Genomic DNA, 17,744 nt, shown 5'->3' on the forward strand with positions numbered 1-17,744 from the left:
AGAAATTAATAATCTCTCCAAATCCTCTCAGATCTTGACAGAGTAAAAACTTTTTATATAATCAGTCATGTATGTAAATGTGCTACACCAAAATTATCTTTACATTTATTCTCCCACTGTGCTATATGAGGTCATAGATTGAGCCTAGCCATTTTTGCATCCTTAGTACTAAACATCAATTGAAATACAGAGTGTACAACAGCTGTTTAGTAAAAGGAATTGAATTATCTAAATCCAGGTATTTGTGATTGAGAAATTATTTTAAATTATTTTAAAATTAATTTATTTTGATAAATTAAACTAAATTGATACAATAAATTTGAAAATTATTTAAATTATTTTGATAATTAAAAACATAAATATTAAAATAATTTGCAGGTTGCTTTATATTACGTGTTCCATTATAGTTTTTAAATAATTGTAATGTTCTTTTTTCTTTTCTTTTTTTTTTTTTTGAGACAGGGTATTGCTTTGTTACCCAGGCTGTAGTACAGTGGCATCATCATGGTTAACTGCAGCCTTGACCTTCTGGGCTCAGGTGATCCTCCTGCCTCAGCACCCCGAGGAGCTGGGACTACAGGTATATGCCACCATGCCTGGCTAATTTTTGTATTTTTTAGTAGACTGGGGTTTACCCATGCTGCCTAGGCTGGTCTTGAACTTCTGGACTCAAGTGATCTGCCTGCCTTGGCCTCTCAAAGTGCTGGGATTACAGGCATGAGCCACTGCATCCAGCCTTAAACTCTAATATTCTTAATGTAAGGCATCATGTAAGATTTTGAAAGTTTTTGAGGAATAATATTAATCTTTTAAGTTGTATTTTTGTTACATTTCTTTTAAAATCTTGTTTCTATTTTTTTATTTTATTTTTTGAGATGGAGTCCTGCTCTGTTGCCCAGGCTGGAGTGCAGTGGTGCGATCTTGGGTCACTGCAACCTCTCCGCCTCCCAGGTTCAAGCGATTCTCCTGCCTCAGCCTCCCAAGTAGCTGGGATTACAGGAGGCGCCCCCCCCACCACGCTGGCTAATTTTTGTATTTTCAGTAAAGACAAGGTTTCCCCATGTTGGTCAGGCTGGTCTCAAACTCCTGACCTCAGATGATCCACATGCCTTGGCCTCCCAAAGGGCTGGGATTATAGGCATCAGCCACTGCACCCTGCCTACATCTTCTTTTAAAATAAGCTGGTAAAAATTTTACATCTGAGGAAATTAGAAGACATCTGGAATAAAAGGTATTTAAAATTTTATAAAGGTACTGACCTTATTATCTGTTTCGCAGTGAACCAGAGCCTCTCTATAAAACTTAATTGCTTTTTCATAGTCTCGCTGAGCAACAGAATGTTTTGCAATCTCCGCACAAATTTCAGCTGCTAAATGTTTCTGTGCAGGAACTGCATCTGGCTGTTCCATCTGAACGCGTTTTAGTACCCGAGCTTGTAATTCTCGAGCCTAGAAAAAATCAGTATAAAAGGGAATTAAAAAAAAAAAAGGAAATTAAATTCTCCATAACTCACACACAGCATAATTTTACAGATTTATTTAAACATTATGAACCCTTGATCTAACAAAGTCTGATCCAAAGAAAATGTCTTATTGAGATCTCAAGCATGCACTTGTTTGCAAATGAGCCAGCACACATATATCTTTCCAACAAAACACTTATGGAATGACTGAGTCTTTTCCCACTGTTACAACATGTGTATAGGAAGTTCACTAAGGAGGAAATACAACCGTGAAACAAATACAAAGAGGTGGGGCCTTCCTCAGAGTAAGAATGTAGAGTAGATTGTTATATTGGAAGAATATCAGCCTTTCCACCCATCCATCTGGTTTCTGGAACATTGAGATCTTCCTTTAATAAATGGTAAGAACTCACACGTTTTAGGTCTTCAAAAATAAAATTTATGTTTTAGCTACACATAATGATTCACTAGTGAATGCATTCATTTAACAAATAGTAAATGCCTACTACATGCAATATATTATGCTACACACAAGGCACCCTTCTGGGGAGTCTTGTCAAAATGTTAGCTAACAATTGCTTTGAAACAGGTTTTCTTTTTTTTTTCTCAAGCCAGAGGTTTAGACAGTCATAACAGCATTCTTTTGCAAATGAAAGAAAAATATAAGTATATAGCATGTGGTTAACATTAATACTGTCTCATGAAATTTTTATTTTGGTTATATTAATATGTGTTTCAGTATGTCAGTATATGTACCTTTGTGTGTTTTAGATTATACACATGCATACATCTGTTCATGTTTTTGCATAGCTATACACATATATACACATTCATGCATGTGCTCCTAGTAAAAAACCTGAAAACAATTGGTTTAGATAGAATGATCTCTGTCTTGCAGGAAGGCATCCTTGCATCTCTGAATTCTTGTACCTCTACACATCAAGATGTTGTCCTCTGACATCACTTAGCCATTAGGAAAGTAGAAAGCAGGGAAAGACCCTGGGGCCCATCCCTAGCACCTCAGGGGTAAGGTTACCATCCCAAGGACACAAGTTTCCAGGCAGCAGCCTCCAAGAATTTTGTTAGAGATGTCCCATCACTTATGGCCCTACACTGTTTTACATCTGGACTCTGGATTGCAAGTGTAAGAAAGAAAGTGAAAATGAAAGAGAAAGTGGAACAAATATTGGCAACAGAGCCCCCAGAGGACAGTTGTCCCTTTTCCAACAAGTTAAGTGGAAAATGCTGTTGCCATGGGAGTACATAATAGAAAATCTAACTCAGTCTTGGAAGTCAGGTAAGAATTAAAGAATGGTTAGTAGTTACACCCTGGTGAGTTGGGGAAAAACAGATGGGATGAAGAGATGGAATGGCTCATAGGCATTAGGAATCACATGTGAAGGAAAGAGAATGAGGGATACACTGCCTGATCAAATAATTAGAAGAAAAAATGGCTGGAAAGATATAGAGAATATACAACAGGTAAGCCTGTTAAATAATCTACATTTTATCCTAGAGCCCATGGGAAGCTACTATGCCATGTTTATAGGCGTTGGCATGACAGGATCAGGTTGCCTTTGGGAACCATCACCCTGGTGTCACTGTGAAGAACTGACTAGAGGGAAATGAGACTGGGATCAATCAGGAGGCTACTTCAGGACCGTAAGCAAGAAATAACGATGGAGTCAGCTAAAAGATGACAGAGAGGGCTACAGAAATGCGGAGTTATTGGAAAAGTCTGAAATGTTTAGAAAGCAAAATTCCTAAGACTTGAGATTTCCCTAAATTTACCATTTCCGTCATTGCCAAAAATGTTTAGCAACTTTGCAAAAACACTATGACAGAACCCCTAAGTTACATAATGTGGAGAATTAAGCTCAATAAATGGTTGCTGAATAAATGAACAGAAAATATCAAAAACTTTGACTCCACTTATAGGTTTCTGTTTGAATTGCATCTTAAGATTTGTCTCTTTGTCATTCAGAATATACAGCATGTCATTAGTGGGAAGAATGTTATAATTCTTCAAACCTTATTAAAGATGAATAATCCCTGGGATCTAACATATAAACTCAAAATTGATTACAGTTTGGGGTGCTGGCATTGTCTAGCCATGGCATGCTGTTTTTTGATGTTGCTTCATGTGTCTGCTTTTATAACACAGGGGCTCATGGGACCATGGTGACTGGGACTAATGATATTCATAAAGGAGTGAACTAAGCTAAATTTATTTCTAAAATGTTTTAAAAGTCTACCTTTACCAAAGATTACACTTTCCTTGTAGCTTCTGTTAACTAACCTAGGGCTGGGTGCAATTCTCTATCATGTGATTCAGAAAATAAGAGCTAAAATGTACCAATAATTAAGGATAAGATATTAATATTGTTTAAGATTACATATTTTAATATCATAAACTTAGATAGATATCACAGAAATCTAATAATCCAAGCTCAATTCATTCACAATTAGAACAAAAAAATTTTGGGACTGTCTACTGAAACTTGGGTATGCACGCACATGCATGCACACACACGTGCACACACACATACACACACCCCTGTCAGTTAAATCTCAAAACCAAAACACTACAAATTAATTGCAGAATGCAGAACTCTTCTGGGTACACAGGAATCTAGTCAAAAGGTGACTAGTATAGTATCCTGGAAAGCACAAAGGGTTAGGACTGAGGCATCTGCATTCCACTTCAAACTCTTCTAGTAACCAGCTGTATAATCTTGGACAAACACTCTCTGTGGGAAAATAAGCACAGTAATACATAAACTGTTTGCTTACCTCACAGACCTGTTGCTTCCAACATATCACAGGGGCTTACAGACACAGAATAAACAGAATGAGATAAAAATAATGGGGGTCCTTTTTAAAAAATATAAAGTATTAAGAAGGTAAGTGATGATTTCACTTTTATATCCAGAAACTAGACAACTGCAAAACAAACCAATATTATGGATCCTATCTGGGTAACAGTAAAGTGCCTCCAGGGAACTTGGGAAGTAAGATCATCCCTCTCAGAAGTAAGCTGCAAAATCAACACATAATAGATAGGGCAGATAGGCAAAATTACTTAAATGAGACGGAGAACCTAGAAGATTTCTCTAAAAATCTTCCAGTGTCTGATACTGAAATAAAATATATCACATTGTGTTCCCTATAAACAAAGTTTCAAACAACTAATTTAAAATGCATGACAACAATAATAGAAAAGGCAAAGATAGAATAATAGAATTTGGATAAGAAGAAATGTGTGTTGTAGCTAACACTGAAAAATAATAAAAGGAGGTATAAATAACACAATAGAGGGGAAAGTGGAATAAGAATAATTTAACTCAGATAAAAGTCAAGAAAATTTAGAAAAAAACAGATTGTAAGATGGCAAATCCAAATCCAAATATAATTCATAACTATATTAAATGTTAAAAAAACTATAATAGATTTAGATTGTCAAGAAAAAAATTGTATGCTGACAGATCTTAAACATAAGGACACGTAAAATTGAAAGTAAAAGAATGCAGGAGATATACCATGCAAGTACTAAAAGGAAACTGGAGTTAGCTATAATAATACAAGACAAAGGAGATTTTAAAGCAAGAAGCATTACTAGAAATGAAGAAGGCCATTTTATTATTTTAAATAACTTAATTCACCAGGAAGATATTGTAATTCTAAATCTGGATCATTCAATAATGTATCTTCTAAATAAATGAAGCAAAAATACATAGAACTAAATGGAAAAAAAAGAAATCCACAATTACACTGAAAGACTTTAACACCCCTCTCATACAAATAGACCAAAACCAAGCAAACAAACAAATAACGACCAAACACTAAGAACAGGGAAGATGTACAGAAATCAGTCAACAAACCTGACCTAATTGACATACGGTTGAACTAAGTATTTATTAGGTTGGTGCAAAAGTAATTGTGGTTACAGTAATGTTAGAAACACATTATTTCAAGTCCACATGGAACCTTTACCAAAATTGATTATAATGTAGGATGTAAAGCAAGCTTCAACAAATTGCAAAGGATTCAATCATTCAAAGTATGTCTTGGCACAGCAGAAGTGTACTAGAAGTCAGTATCAAAGAGATAACAAGCAAATCAGAACTCCATAAAAATTCAATGTTACACTTTTAAATAACCCACCGGTCCAAGAAGCAATCAAAGTGAAAATGAGGAAATGTTTTACACTAAATAATAATAAACTTGTGGAATGCTGATAAACCAGTGTTGAGAGAGAAATTTACTGCTTCAAATGAATAGGAAAATAATAAAAGCACGAAATCCATTACCTAACATACTATTTCAAGAGGCTAAAAAAAAAAAAAAAAAAATTAGTAAACCAAACCCAAAGAGTGTAGAAGAAATTAATTATGAGGTTAAAACATTTAATGAAGCCAGAAAAGGCAAAAGTTGACCCTTTGAAAATATTAATAAGATAACCCCTAGCATAAATGATTATTAAAGAAGAAAAAATTACTAATATCAGGTTTGTAAAAGGGACCTTTTTCACTGCATTTGTAGACATTCAAAAGAAAAGATGTAATAAACAAGTTTATGTTAATAAATTTAACAATAAACTGAGTACTTAAAAAATTCCAAATTGATATAAGAAACAATTTGAAAATGATCAGTCTGAAATCTATTAAAAACTTTCCTTCAAAGAGGTCTCAAGGCCTGCAACACTGAATTATTCCAAACATCAAATAATTAGCAGCCGGGTGCGGTGGCTCACGCCTGTAATCCCAGCACGTTGGAAGGCCGTGGCAGGGGGAATCACCTGAGGTCAGGAGTTTGAGACCAGCCTGACCAACATGGTGAAACCCTGTCTCTGCTAAAAATACTAAAAATACAAAAATTAGCTGGGCATGGTGGTGAGCATCTGTAATCCCAGGAACTCAGGAGGCTGAGACAACAGAATCACTTCAACCTGGGAGGCAGAGGTTGCCGTGAGCTGAGATCACGCCATTACACTCCAGCCTGGGCAACAAGAGCAAAACTCCGTCTCAAAAAAAAAAAAAAAGAAAGAAAAAAAGAATTGGCATCAATTTGTTGAACACAGATGCAGAAATCCTGAACAAAATATTATAAAACATCTTTAAATTCCAGCAATATCTTTTTAAAAATTATATCAAAGTGACATTTATTTCAGAGATATAAGGTGTTTTAACATTTGAAAATAAATCAATTTAATATACCACATTTGAAAAGGAAAACAGGAGGAAAGACATATGATCATCTTGATAGATGCAGATAGTATATTTGATAATAATTCAAGTCACTTATAAAGAAGTTGTTAGCAAATCAGAAACTGAATCATCATTAAAAAAACATCAACCACTTGGGAACATACCTAAGGAAATCTGTGTAAAACCTCTACACTGAGAACCACAAAATATTAAGAGAAAAAAGAAGATCTAAATAAATGGAGGAAGAAAGCACTAAGTTCAAATCCTGATTAGGACACTATTCATATGACTTCACACAAGTTAATCAAGTCTCCTCAGCTATAAAATGGGATTAAAAAATTCCAACCTTCCCAAATTGTTATAATAGTAGTAATAGTATATTTAAAATGTATAATTCATAAGCATTCAATAAGTATTTTGATTTTGACATATTTTCTGTAGCTGTTTGGCCAAAAGAGATTGCTTTCCTCTTATACATGGCATATTTCCTTCTGCATCCATCCATCTCCTACCTCATGACCACACTCACAGACAAATGTGTTTACCTGTTGTAATGCAGTGATCGCATCACCAAGTCTTTCCATTTTACTATAAACTTTTGCTAGAAGAACTTGACAACGTCCATCCTCCATGAGAGCCGACAGTTCATTTACTATGAAAGAATGGAATGTAATGCAAAAAATTATTCATCTGAAATAAATGTTTATATTTTTCCAGAATTTTTAAAACTGGTCTCTAGAAAAAATGATTTTGAAAAATAGTGAATACGGTTAAAATTTTCTCAATCAGTTGCCTGAAGAATGGCCAAATTAAAAAAAAAAGAAAAGATTTAGGATAAAAACTGGCTGGATGAAAAGTTAAAGAACTGGTTAACAACTAGAGGCTTTTCTTAGACATATATTAGGAGATAACAATTTAACACCACAATAATTTCCATTTTTATTCTTAAGTGTATAAAAATTTGTTTACTGAAGTCATTAGAAGATAGAGTAGTTGCTATATGCAATTAAGAAGTTAACTGCTCTTTTAAAAATCATAGATATTTGATAAGCAATAAAGTACAGCTGTTAAGAGCACTGACTTTGATGTTGAACGGTCTGGTTTCAAATCTAGGCTTTACCACTTACTAGCCCTTTAATTTTGAGCAAGGTACTTAACCATTCTGTAATTCCCTCTCATCTGTAAAATAGGAAAAATGATAGTAACTACCTCACAGGGTGGATGCAAGATTTTAATAGCTAATAAGTTACTAAATAAGTTAAAATATGCAAAGTAGTGAAAACAAACTCTGGTATGTGGTAAGTTCTATTTAAATATTTGGTTAATGCCAAATGTTTTGTGTCTAAGAACAATAAAAGAACCCTAGATAATTAACAAAAATGTTTCCTCCACCATTTGTCAAGTGCACAGTTCATGACACACCATGCCACTTTACCAACTAGGTAGTCCTGGACACATCAATAAAACTGAGTTTCAGATTGCTAAATTTAAAATGGGTATGATTATATTTGCCTCAAAGATTAATATGAGTCCTGATGAGATAATGTATGAAACGTATATGAAGGCATCTAAGTATGTCATGGGTATGCTCAGCAAATATTAAATGAAAGCATTTATGTTACATAAATATAATATACCCACTGTAACTAAAACATATGATACTTGAATCTCTCTCCCCCTACAAACTTTTCAAAATGTATATCCACATTTAGGCCTTTCAAGTGTTTCAAAAGAAGATCTGACAAATCCATGCATATATTTTTATGGAACTAATAACACTTCATACAATAAATACATTTATAATTAGAAGAATTTAAGCACCAATGTCATTAAAGCTAAACCAAAAGATCATTTTGAAAATATCAGAAAACTTACAATGGGCTTCTCTCATCATGTGTTCAAATGTATTTTAAAGCTACACTAAACATGTTGTTGGCAAAAGAAAAGAAACATACACAATGGAATAAAACAAAGATTCCTATAATCAGAGTAATGTACATGAAGGAGTTTATTATAAAATAAAGGAGCCAGTTCCATAAATGGCATGAAAATAAAATTGGCTATCCATTTTGGAAACTATATAGTAAAACTTGTATGTGGAATAAAGTACATGGATTAAAGTTCTCAATATAAAAATGAAAACAATATAAATGACAAAAATATATGGAAATAGTTTCATAACATTAGGATTAGGGAAGGTCTTTTAGAGAGTGACAAGAAATTCAGAAGCCAAAAAAAGACATGAAAAGCAGATATATGATCATTAAATATTCTACTTGATCAAAGATACAATAAACAAATCTGATGAAGAAAAGACAGCCCGGGAGAAAATATCTACAACATGAACATTAGGTAAACGATTAAAGACAAAGAATATAAATTAAAAATTCCTAGAAGAAAATAAGATATATAAACAAAATAATACCTAACCTTATCACTCATCAAAGAAATGTAAATTAAAATGTTTATTTTTCATGACTAACACGACATAATGTCAGGAAGTTTTTAGCCTTAAGAAAGAACAATGGGGCAAGATTCAATTCTAGGAAGTACAGAGAGGTATATGTATATAAACAAGGATTTTATCTCAGTACTGCTTCCAACTATTTCCCAAGCTAAATGTCTATTCCAATATGAGACTCATCAAATCAATTATGATATTAAGATACAGTGGAATACTCTACATATGCTAAAAAATAAAGAAGAGCTATATTTCTGACAAGGAAAGAAGTTATTAAATGAAAAATGCATACTGCAGAATTATAGGTGTACTATAATCCATTTAGATAGTAAAAAGTGGTAGGTATAATAATTGTGTATATATGAGAGGCAAAGATGGGGGCAGGGAGACTGAATATCATGATATACAAGTTGTTAAATATGGTTTTCTCTGGAGAGTGGGAGAGGACACAACTTTTATTCACTTCTGTAATCTTTAAATTCTGGCAATGGGCAACCACTAGATTTTATTTAAAAATAAAGATCTTAGGCCAGGTGCGGTGGCTCACGCCTGTAATCCCAGCACTTTGGGAGGCCGAGGCAGGCAGATCACAAGGTCAGGAGATCGAGACTGTCCTGGCTAACATGGTGAAAACTCGTCTCTACTAAAAATACAAAAAATTAGCCGGGCGTGGTGGCAGGCGCCTGTAGTCCCAGCTACTAGGGAGGCTGAGGCAGGAGAATGGTGTGAGCCCGGGCAGCAGAGCTTGCAGTGAGCTGAGATCGTGCCATTGCACTCCAGCCTGGGCAACAGAGTGAGACTCTGTCTCAAAAAAAAAAAAAAAAAAGATCTTAAAAAAGTAAATTTTTACAAACTTGAAAGAAGGTAATTTGATAGTACCCAAACAAATTTTACATGCACAAAATCTTCAGCTCGGCACCCTACTCTAAGAAATATATGCAAATGTACACTAAGGAATGATACAGTGATATTCATTGGAACATGGATTATAATATCAAAATAATGGAAAGCAAACTAAACATCCAATAATTTCAAGAAAATTAAGTAATTTATTGGTGTTATGGAACATTATGATGCCTGTAGATAGAATAATATGAATAAAATTTCCTAGAAGAAAATAAGATATATAAACAAAATAATACCTAACTTTATCACTCATCAAAGAAATGCAAATTAAATGCATGATGTACTGACATCAAACTATCTGGGACACGTATGTGGAAAAAATTGCAGAAAAGGAAGAGTAACAGTTTTGCACAGGAAAATCACATTACACTTATATATACACACACATATATAGAATATATATTAAATTACAAGCTACTAGGGAGGTAATTTGAGAACAAGGCAAATGGAATTCATAGGAGAAACAGATGACTTATGCATTATATTCTTTTATAGAGCTTGAATTTTAAAAAAGAAGCATGCTACTTTTTAAAAAAGATTACAAAAATGCTAATGTGTTTAAATATGAGATAGCTGTAATTTAAAGATAACTATATTATTTTGGAAAGTAAGCTATATTTCTATAACACAATTAACTGTTTCATAAATCTGCTACTAGATTTCAAAATATCACATTTTAGTAGAGTGGCATTCTGATAAAAGAAAAAATATGCATGTATTTATATAACCAACCACAAATAAAATATTGAGAATACAAATACATATTTATGCAATATAAAAATAAAATGGATCAGAGTTATCAGACTTTTTTCAAACCAGAAAGACTTTCATACCAGGTTCATGAGCCAGAGCATGTTGAAGAACTTTTTCTGCTTTGTCATACCATTTCAATTTTAATAAGAGCTCAGCCAGGTCATAGCAAAGATAATTCTTTTGTCCAGTTTTCAGAGCAGCTTCATAGTAAGTGATTGCCTAAACAAAATTCATTCCATTTAAGGGAACAAGGCAATGAGAATGGCATTCAAGCAGAGCTATTTAACACATTACAGACTTAAAGCATTGGTATAACTAGAAATAACCAGGAAGAATTGTAGGCATACACCTGCCTGTCAATTAAGTATGCCATACTTCTCAGAGAATAGATCATCACATGAAACAACCAACATTTCTTTTTTTTTTTTTTTTTTTGAGTCACAGTCTCACTCCATCACCCAGGCTGGAGTGCAGTGATGCAATCTCAGCTCACTGCAACCTCTGCCTCCCAAGTTCAAGCAATTCTCCTGCCTCAGCCTCCCAAGTAGCTGGGATTACAGGAGCCCACCACCATGCCCAGCTAATTTTTTGTATTTTTTCATAGAGATGGGGTTTCACCACGTTGGCCAGGCTGGTTTCAAACTCCTGAATTCAAGTGATCCACCCGTCTTGGCCTCCCAAAGTGTTAGGATTACAGGCGTGAGCCACCACACCTGGCCAACAACTAACATTTCTTATGATAAGTAGATAAAGAACGGTACTTGGCAAAGAATTTTTTTACAGGTTTTATGAGGCCAGTGAACCTTATCAAAGGCATACATTTTGCTAGCTGTTGTACATATGGTCAACAATTACCAGGAATAGGGCAAGAATATAACAGTTCAAGAAAAATCTGTTTCCCTTACTGGAAAAAAAAATGAACTCAAAACACATAGCTTGCAAAAATTGGTGCAACAGAAAGAACATTTATCATGTTTTGTTACATAATGAAAGAGGTGTAAGAATAGCAACTTTATGGTAATTGATTTGGTAGCAAGGATTCTAGCTGCAAGATGAAGCAAGGTCTAGGGTCCAAATAATCACCACGAAATGAAGCAATGAAGAATCTGATAAATCTAAGAAGGCCTTTAACACAAATCCCAGTTCATAAATACAGATTTGGAGTTTACAACCATTAAAGATGCAAATGGTGCTCGCTGAAGCTTCTCGAGGACAGGGTATGATAAATTTGATGCAACAGACATATTTCAAACAATAAAGTACTTACCATTGAGTAGTTATGAGTTTTGATAAGTGCTTTGCCCATTTTGCTTGCCAATGTTCCATCTTTCGGGTTCTGATTTAATGCTTGCTCATATGCTACTATGGCTTCTTCAGGCTAATATTGCCAGACACAAAAAATAAGCAATAAAAAATAGCATAACTGGGTCCCATTAAAGGGCAACAGTTCTATAATTAATCTCTACATTTGGAATATTACATAAGACTTGGCGTATATTAAAGCACAGGAACTTTAACAATTTCAAAAAGGTGATAAATGAGAAAAGCAGGTATGGGTAGGTATAATTTATTAGGATAATTCTACCCATATTAACTGTGCTCTTGTCTATATAAATAACAATATGTGGACTAAGAGACACCATCTTGACTTTTCATTTCCAGAAGTCATTAAACTGCCAGTTATAGAGGGCTGAAGGACTGGTTCCCTTTGAAGAAAACACCACCTTAGTCTGTAGCTCCCTTGCTCCCTTTATCCTTCTGTATAAAGAAGAAGACTCCTAACATACCTCTGGTATCAACTCTACTTTTTTTTTTTTTGAGATGGAGTTTTGCTCTGTCACCCAGGCTGGAGTGCAGTGGCGCAATCTTGGCTCACTGCAAACTCCACCTCCCAGGTTCAAGTAATTCTCCTGCCTCAGCCTTCCCAATAGCTGGGACTACAGGCAGGGCTAATTTTTTGTATTTTTTGTAGAGATGGGGTTTCACCATGTTGGCCAGGCTGGTCTTGAACTCTTGATCTCAAGTGATCCACCAGCCTTGGCCTCCCAAAGTGCTGGGATTACAGGCATGAACCACCGTGCCTGGCCTCATCTCTATTTCAAATAACAATAGTGCTGAATTACTGGATCTCAACTTTAAAAATAGAATCAATTTTTAAAAATTGATATCTCCCTTTTATTTTATTTATCCTTTAAAATGGATATCTCCCTTTTACTGTGATGGCTGGATCTTCAAATATTAAACATTATTTTAAAAAACATTCCTTTTAATAGGAAGTTGTACTCATCACAAATAATTTTTTAAAAATGCAGTTCAGTAACATCAGAAATTTTACCTCTAGAATATTCATGTATGCATCACCAAGGAGAAGAAAAGACCGAGGGTTAGCCATTCTTTCAGCAATTTCTCTGGAAATCAGACCAACATTACTTAGCATATTGAATACAGATATCTTCTTCCAAAAATAAAATAAAATAAAAAATAAGCTCCCTTATTTTAGTTAGCCAGTAGCCTTCAGAGTATCTCTATATACCCAACAGTGTAATATTATAAAAACCTCATGCATACCCACACCCAAATTGTTTATGCTAGATCAGCTATTTCTGTCACTGAATCTTTCCATTTTCTGAAATGCAGGTAACTGAGTTCAGATAGATAGTAAATATCTCGGTTCTCCTTACTTGGACCTACACATTTTGCTATGTTTACTTCTGAAATGATGTGGGAGTGAAGGTATCAAAAAAATGATGGGAGAATAAAATTTTACTGTCCTCCTATGCATCTTGAGCTCTGATACTCATGGCATAAATTATATGCTGAAATAAATTACCTTAAAAAAATACAAAATCTTCTATTTCAGTATTTGTTGCTTACATTTGACCTGAAAATGTAGACTACTAAAGGTCAAATTACCAAAGTTATTGAAATAATAATGTGGTGTTAAGTCTTTAACATACAGTATTTCATCTAACTGGTCCAAAAACTCTTGAGAATTATTATCCCAGTTTTACAGATGATGTTAAAGAGTTGCAGCTGATGTGTCAGATCTTCCTGAAACAAAACCTGTACTTTTAACTATTACATTATAGTACATCAAAAATAAATCAACCCTATTTTGAATTATTTTCATATCATTAGAGATGACAGTGATAATCTTCTGGAAATACCTTAGAAAATACAATCTAGGAACTCCAGTCCATCTGTCTAAACATGCGGTGCTGCTCAGTTTCTCTGAATCACTCAGTGCTTAAAAGAATCTGAGCAGCTTTTTGAGTTTGATATAATATAGATGAGCCAATACTGAATTACTTCATCAACAGTTTACTATGATCTCAAGAGCTAAAAACGTTAATTTTCTCTTACATAGAGTGTATGCTTCTATGTTTACCCTTCTGTTTGGGGAGAAGAGGAAGAGCAATCTGTGTGTGTGTGTGTGTGTGTGTGTGTGTGTGTGTGTGTTGTGTATCCCAATAACTCATAAGGGCATCAGTGTGACATACTTTTAAGGTCATGCTCTTTCACCAAGAAATATCTGTAATCCACACGTTAGCATGGTACATACTAAAATAACTTTTTTTTCCCTACAACTACTATATCGACTAATAAATACACCTGCCTATCCCCTAGATTACTGTTACATTACATGATGCTCTTAAGTTATTAGAACACAGGGTACAATTTCCCTTCTCAAACAGGAAGATCTAGGGTCTAAAAATAATATTTGATAAGGAGAGCTGAGAAACTACAGCAAGCCAGTTTGAAGGAATCATAATTATGTTTTAGGGAGAGCAAATAACTTGGTTAGAGTGATTGCAGTTGGTGGTAGAAGGAATCAGGACCACATTCAGAAAACGATCTGTAAAGTATTTGTGAAGCAGTTGAAAGAAAGTTAAAAAAAAAAATTGAGAATTAATATTAGTGGCTAAATGTATCAAAATATAATGGGTTAAGACAATTACTTACCTAAAACAAGTGATATATAACATTTTATCTTTTCTGTGCTTCAGATAAATATCTGCCATTTTTTCTCTGGCCTCTATAAAATAAGGCTGTTCGGCTGTAACATTTTGAAGGATGCTTAAAGCCCGCTCAATATCTCCTTGGGCTAGAGCAAGGTCTGCATTAGCAATGGTAACCCGCACTTCTTCAGATGTTCCAGAAAATTCATGGATGGCATCTTGTAAAACTTTGGTTGCCTCATGCTGTAAAGATGAAATTAATATAATCATTCTTCCAAAATAGTGAACAAATAACACTAGAAAGGGAGATTTTCTCATAACGCAGAATGAATAAATGCTAGTACATTTATAATATTTATGAAATAAATTGATAGAATTTCCTGAAACCTCAAAAATTTAAAACTAAACCCATGACCAAAATCAGATGAGCCTGTAAATATTGTTAGCTAGATAAATGTTTTCACAACTAGGACAACAGCAGCTGCTACAGAGGGTCACTGCTACTATATTAATGAGCACTTACTAAGCACCCAGCATTGAATAATGAAGAGCTGTACACACTGGCTCTTCATTAAGTGGCAGATTATTCCCTCCACCAGAACACTGTTGTTACACTTTGGGTGAATATTCTACCTCATTTCCAAATGTGTACCTTGATGAATCTAAAATGTCATTTAAGAGTCATCTCAACTTCAGAGATTATAAGAATTCCAGAAATGTTAAAATGTAATTTAAGTGTACCTCAGAATCAACTATATAGGGTATAATTGGCCTTACTTGTTAAATGTACTTTAAGTTAACTAGTAAAACAGAAATTCTCTCACACCTGTAATCCCAGCACTTTGGGAGGCCGAGCTGGGTGGATCACTTGAGCCCAGTAGTTTGAGACCACCCTGCATAACATAGGGAGACCCTCTACAAAATATTTTAAAAACTAGCTGGGCATGGCCCAGCTACTTGAGAGACTGAGATGGTAAAATCTCTTGGACCCAGGAGTTTGAGGTTGCAGTGAGCTATGATTGTATCACTGGATGCCAGCCGAGGAGACAGAGTGAGACCTTATCACTAAAAAATACAGTAAATAAATGGAAATTCTTTGTGATTTGGCAAATATTTAGAAATACAGCCTTCTTAATTTTCACTAAAATATGAAAAATAAGTGATTAGCAACTGCTGCAACCTAAAACAACGGATACAAATGACTTTGAGTTCCTCATTTTCTACAAAATTGTAATTCTCCCAGAATTACTTTCTATCTTATCGTATATATTATTATTTTTAAAAATATCTGACTTTATAATATTCCTATGAGTTTACCAAAGCTGTATTCATCAAGTATTTTGTCTCCTCATCTACTAGAATTTCAGGTTGGTACTTTCTTTTTATTTCAGTAGTTCTGGAGTGTGCATAAATGTGTGTTTGTGTGTATGTGTATAAATCTTTTTAGAGATTCATAGGATTATAACTGCATTATATTATTACATTCATGGTAACCAAGAGAGTTGTACATCATGTTATTATGTTCCATTGTAGCCAACATGAGCACACTGATACTTAAGGTCAACCAGGAGCAAATTATGTTTAATTTTCAGGGGCTTACAGGAAGTTTATTTTTAGTGCAAGGTAATGAAAATTAAATTTTTCTAAAGTTTACCACCTGGTCAAGGGAATACATTTAGCTTTTCATTTTTTTTCTCTGAGATGGAGTCTCACTCTGTCACCCAGGCTGGAGTGCAGTGGCATCATCTCGGCTCACTGCAACCTCCACCTCCTAGGTTCAAGCGATTCTCCTGCCTCAGCCTCCCGAGCAGCTGGAACTACAGGTGCGCACTACCACATCCAGCTAATTTTTTTGTATTTTTAGTAGAGACAGGGTTTCACCATATTGGCCAGGCTGGTCTCGAACTCCTGACCTCAGATGATCCATCTGCCTCGGCCTCCCAAAGTGCTGGGATTACAGGTGTGAGCCACCATGCCTGGGCAGCTTTTCATTTTCTACTAATATATATGTTAGAATAAGAAAGTTCACATCTGAGCCCTTAAATTAAAACTTGACCTACCTGCTCTCCATTTAAGCGGTGAACGTCTATCAATTCAAGAAAGATCGATAAACGATGGCTTGTATCAACTTCAGTTTTTCTGTCTTTTGATTTTGTGGAAGCTCCAATTCTTTTCATTCCTGGTAAACTCATTGCCATATGCAGTGTTTTAATTGCGTCTGCTATTTCTCCCATTTTCTTTTGTGACTGAGCTTTTATCAAATGATATAAAGGATAGTCTCTCACCTGAAGAATAATATTTAATAATATTTCCTTGGAGTGCTTACAACATCAACACATAATTTACAATCCATCAAACATTAAAGTAATGAGATCACTGAGAACAGTCCATCTTTGATTGTATGCATGAGGTCTATGTCTGCCCTCTTATTAACCCTCTGATTATGTATCACATTAAATCGGATTCAGGAAAATTGCTTCTCCCTGCATCCTTTGAGATGACAAAGAGGTTGATTACATATTTCTACTGTGACAGAAGAGAAAGTGCAAACAAGCTTTATAAGGCTAGCAAATACATTCTAAGAGATTATTTGAATTTTCAGGAAAGGAATTTCTTTATCTGGCACTTCTACAACTGATATGAAGTTATTAGATTTCTAGAAACACTGTTTCTCCCCTTTATTTTTTTAATTTGAAGATTAAAAGTTTCAGGACATTTTAATCAAACATTGACCTTCCCCTTTGACACTACTCCTAAATATGTAGTTCTGAAGCTTCCATCTTTACGTTGGCTATCAACAGTATATACAGAAAACATAAGAGAATGATAAAAATGAGGTGGGAAAAAGAAGTCAAAGGGAAGGAGAGGACTCAGAACGAGGTGACGTGGCAGCCACCTAGCGATTAGGAAGTCTGTAATCCTCCTGATGCTGAGGTTCTCAACCTTAGGCAGCCTGCACATTTGCTTACAGAGCTTCGTGTGAGACTCACGCTTGT

At 34.7% G+C, this 17,744-nt stretch overlaps 1 protein-coding gene across 7 annotated transcripts in view; it reads right to left on the bottom strand.

The window, feature by feature from the left end:
* The window catches only part of TTC21B (tetratricopeptide repeat domain 21B), a 96,707-nt gene that overhangs the window by 42,897 nt on the left and 36,066 nt on the right, over nucleotides 1–17,744 (bottom strand). For all 7 annotated transcript variants that reach the window (XR_010149773.1, XR_010149774.1, XR_010149772.1 and 4 more), the window contains 7 exons: nucleotides 16,809–17,033; nucleotides 14,753–14,991; nucleotides 13,125–13,197; nucleotides 12,057–12,167; nucleotides 10,870–11,008; nucleotides 7,215–7,321; nucleotides 1,260–1,448 (listed from right to left, as the gene is read on the bottom strand). Coding sequence is in view for 4 of the 7 variants with exons in the window: in XM_016949451.4 (XP_016804940.1) it covers nucleotides 1,260–1,448; nucleotides 7,215–7,321; nucleotides 10,870–11,008; nucleotides 12,057–12,167; nucleotides 13,125–13,197; nucleotides 14,753–14,991; nucleotides 16,809–17,033 (1,083 nt within the window). In the remaining 3 variants the exon portion in view is untranslated. The remainder of the gene's footprint in view (nucleotides 1–1,259; nucleotides 1,449–7,214; nucleotides 7,322–10,869; nucleotides 11,009–12,056; nucleotides 12,168–13,124; nucleotides 13,198–14,752; nucleotides 14,992–16,808; nucleotides 17,034–17,744) is intronic.

Source organism: Pan troglodytes, chromosome 13 (assembly GCF_028858775.2).
Source record: "Pan troglodytes isolate AG18354 chromosome 13, NHGRI_mPanTro3-v2.0_pri, whole genome shotgun sequence".
NCBI classification, from domain to species: Eukaryota; Metazoa; Chordata; class Mammalia; order Primates; family Hominidae; genus Pan; species Pan troglodytes.